Source organism: Condylura cristata, unplaced genomic scaffold, assembly GCF_000260355.1.
Source record: "Condylura cristata isolate star-nosed mole 26May11 unplaced genomic scaffold, ConCri1.0 scaffold00020, whole genome shotgun sequence".
NCBI classification, from domain to species: Eukaryota; Metazoa; Chordata; class Mammalia; order Eulipotyphla; family Talpidae; genus Condylura; species Condylura cristata.
The window spans coordinates 6,209,769-6,213,072 of record NW_004567121.1 but is presented as its reverse complement, the minus strand read 5'-3'; the positions used below and the strand labels follow the sequence as shown (position 1 = coordinate 6,213,072).

At 35.5% G+C, this 3,304-nt stretch overlaps 1 protein-coding gene across 1 annotated transcript in view; it reads right to left on the bottom strand.

Annotated features, from left to right (window-relative positions):
- Nucleotides 1-1,147: 1,147 nt before the first annotated feature.
- IL18R1 (interleukin 18 receptor 1) overlaps nt 1,148-3,304 on the bottom strand; it is a 38,510-nt gene continuing 36,353 nt past the window's right edge. Inside the window, exons 11-12 of the mRNA XM_004686016.2 lie at nt 2,883-3,041; nt 1,148-2,306 (exon numbers count right to left, since the gene is read on the bottom strand). Of these exons, the coding sequence (XP_004686073.1) occupies nt 1,951-2,306; nt 2,883-3,041 (515 nt within the window). The 3' untranslated portion in view covers nt 1,148-1,950. The remainder of the gene's footprint in view (nt 2,307-2,882; nt 3,042-3,304) is intronic.

The following is a 3,304-nucleotide window of genomic DNA, read 5'->3' as shown; positions in this document are numbered from 1 at the left end:
AAAGTTCTTTCTTGGTCCTGCTTGGAATGTTTGCAAATTTACAAGTATGGCATTTGAATCACAGCATCTGTGCTAGGTAGAGAATGGTGGTGTGAGAAAGGAGGAGAATTCTTCTGTAGTTCCTGGTTAGAAGATAAATTGAAGAAGGTAGGTACAAAGTAATTTGGCATTTAAAGAAAAACAAATGTAGTTCATTTTGAGTCACCTGCTAAAATAAAGTGGGAGTCTATGTTGAGAATGAATGATTGAAATGTCAAAGTAAATGTAAAACATAGCCAGAGACATTTCAAAAATAAAGGTGTTAGACAACAGGTTCATTAATGTATTTTAAAGACTACAGCTAAGATAACTATATATTAAACATATTTAAAACATAGTACACTTAATATACACTAAAACATACATAATGAAAGAGAAAAACAAAATCATTCCATTTATTAGACTAGTTATAGCAACAAAATTCTCTTGATCATATATTTTCACATAAAAAAATATTATCTTGCCTTTATTAGTCATCCCACTGACACACAAAGTTATAAACCTAGAAAAATAATTTTCTTAACACTAAAATTTAAATGAAAACCTCATACCCTTTGATTTTCAGCAGTGCCTGCGGCAGCTTTAAATAGTTCCATTTATACAAATATTCAAAATTCAAGCCTGCCTTCCTTTCCTGATCTCTTCCCTTTTCTTGCTCTCTGGCTACCACTATAGTTCGCAGGTTAACAACTGATCCTAGTCATCATTTAAATAATGACAATAATAGTAATAGTAACAGAGTGCTAAGTTTGAGTCAAGAAACCTTTTTAGTAACTTATTTACGTTTGTTTGTCCCCCCGCACACACACATATGAAATAGACATTTTTATCATAAATTCTAATTTTATAGATGAGCTAACAGAGGCACAGAGAGGTTGGGAAACATCCCAGGGTCACAGACATAAGTAACAAATTCAGGATCAGTGCTCATGCATCTGGCTGCCCCACCATGCCACATGGCCTCCACCCTACAGGCATTTCAAGTGGCTTTTTTTTTTTTTTCAGATTTTTAAGATTAAGTTTATTAGAAAGACATTAAAGAACAGACACTTGCATAGACGCAAGTGGGCTGCTTCAAGTAGCCATTTTTTTAAGTAAGCGAGTAACTTTTTTTTTCTTATCTTTTCTTTTTTTTTTTTTTTTGCTGTGTAGTAGTTAATGATCTGGCATCTATCCTGCATCTAAACATTTATGTATGATCAACAAATATTTTGGGCCATTATGAGACCCAGAGAATTATTTGAATTAAGATTTCATCTGTCATGAAGGATAAAAAGGTTGTTTGGGGTTCTCTTTAAGAAGTCCCCATAAGTTGCTTCAAATGAAGAAGTCCCACGCAGTGTCTTAGTGGGCTTCCAAGGGCCATGCCCCTGTAATTGTGTTTGGGTGCATTAAATGCAGCATGAGGCTGAGTCTCTTACAACAGACTTCCAGCTAATTGCCCTGCCGGCAAGCTCCCACACCCCAGTTACTGTCCAGGGTGTTAATCGGTAGGTAACTATTGTAGGGGAGTGAAGGCACCATTCCTGTGACACTGTCACCTAGAGATTGACAATTCATGATCTAAAAATCCTATAGTTCAATTACTAGCATTGAAAAACACATATTTACAAAAGTGTGCCCTTTTTGCAATACATGAGTTTTTGGCATCATAACCAGCCTCACAGTTGCTGAGTATTCCTTTGTGTATGAGCCCAGACATCCAGTGCTTGAAGGAAAAATAGGAGGTTTTTTAATTTCAGAGTCTTCAGGAAGCAAATTATCACAGCTAAATATTTAGTCTTACCCTGTGCAACAAGCAGGGTTGTCATCGCATTAAATATTTGAAATAATGTCCTTTGTACAAAAAGGCTCAGATATTTGGTTTCCAGTATGTCAAGATTTCTTTCTTATACTCAAAGTTCCTGAGTATCAAAACTGTGAAAGAACAGGCAACAATTCTGGCTCATCTCTACATGGCTTGACTGCTTTTGCAGGCATGAGGTAAAGAAGATCTTTCCAGAATCTTGAGTTATAAGACAGAGATTGTTCAGCTTTCCACTTCAGAACTCTGTGAGATTTTAAAAGCTCTAGTGATTGGGGCAAGAATGTGAAATCCCTGACAGATGTAAACTCAATTAAAATAACTTTTATTTTCCTTTCCACCAGTGCTTCATGGAGTCCACTTTCAAGTTCATACCTGACTTCATTCGACATATAACTTTTACTGAGGACAATGATTAGTCTACGGCTTTTCTCTATTAGTGAGTGGACTTCATCAACAACAGCTGAAAATGAAAGATATAGCATATTAATGAAAAAGTACCAAAGGGTGGATCTGAAATAAAAATATTTTATGGATATTAACTTATTTGATCATTGGAATTACTCTATCAATAACGTTTTGTTATCACTTTACAGATGAAGATACCAAAACACAGAAGAATGAAGCAACTTTCCCAGAGTCACACAGCCAGTCTAAAAGTTCACATATTAATTTAGAAACTGGCTCTTCTGTCTATACAGAATATTCAGACTAGGTATTCTTATACAGGGTGGGACATTTCTAGAGGTGTCAATTCTGGATGTGGTTCTGAGAGTGGAATGCCCATTTCTTTCCCACAGATTCAGAGAACTAGGCAGGAGAATAAGACACCAGTTCCTAGACAGGATGCTTTCAGAATAAGTGTAGCTAGAAAGTTCTCTTGCTATTGATTATACTGATTTAGTTGCTTATTTTCAGTGTTAATGCTCAAGCCCATTTGCTTATAAGGGAGAACAGGATAGTGTTTTGTAAGACTAACCCATTTATTTTTTTAAACAAGTATTTCCACGAGTTTTCTATTTAACATTCCCTTTCTTACCTCTTCCAGGCACTACATCTCTTTCAAAAATACATAACTTATACCCAAAATGTTTCTCCAACACTCTGGGCAAAATCTCCACAGCAAAGGTGTGTTCCTCTCCATTTTCAGGTTGACATTCTTTTAGGTAAGACACAAAAGCATCATAGGTTTTTCCATCTAGGAGATAAGGTCATTTCTTTTTTAATTAGGGTGCAAATAAAATTATTTTAATCCAAATTTGAGTGGAAGTCAAGAATGAGAAAAGAATCATTGAACAAGAAAAGCTAAACATAGCACCCTCAAGTTGTATATATTAAGTACTTGTGTTTTTTTTCTATATTGATTATTCTTCAATAACACTTTAAAAAACAAAGACATGTGGCCCTCCCTGGTGGCGCAGCGGGTTAAAGCTCAGCACTAAAAAGCTAAAGTCACTTCCA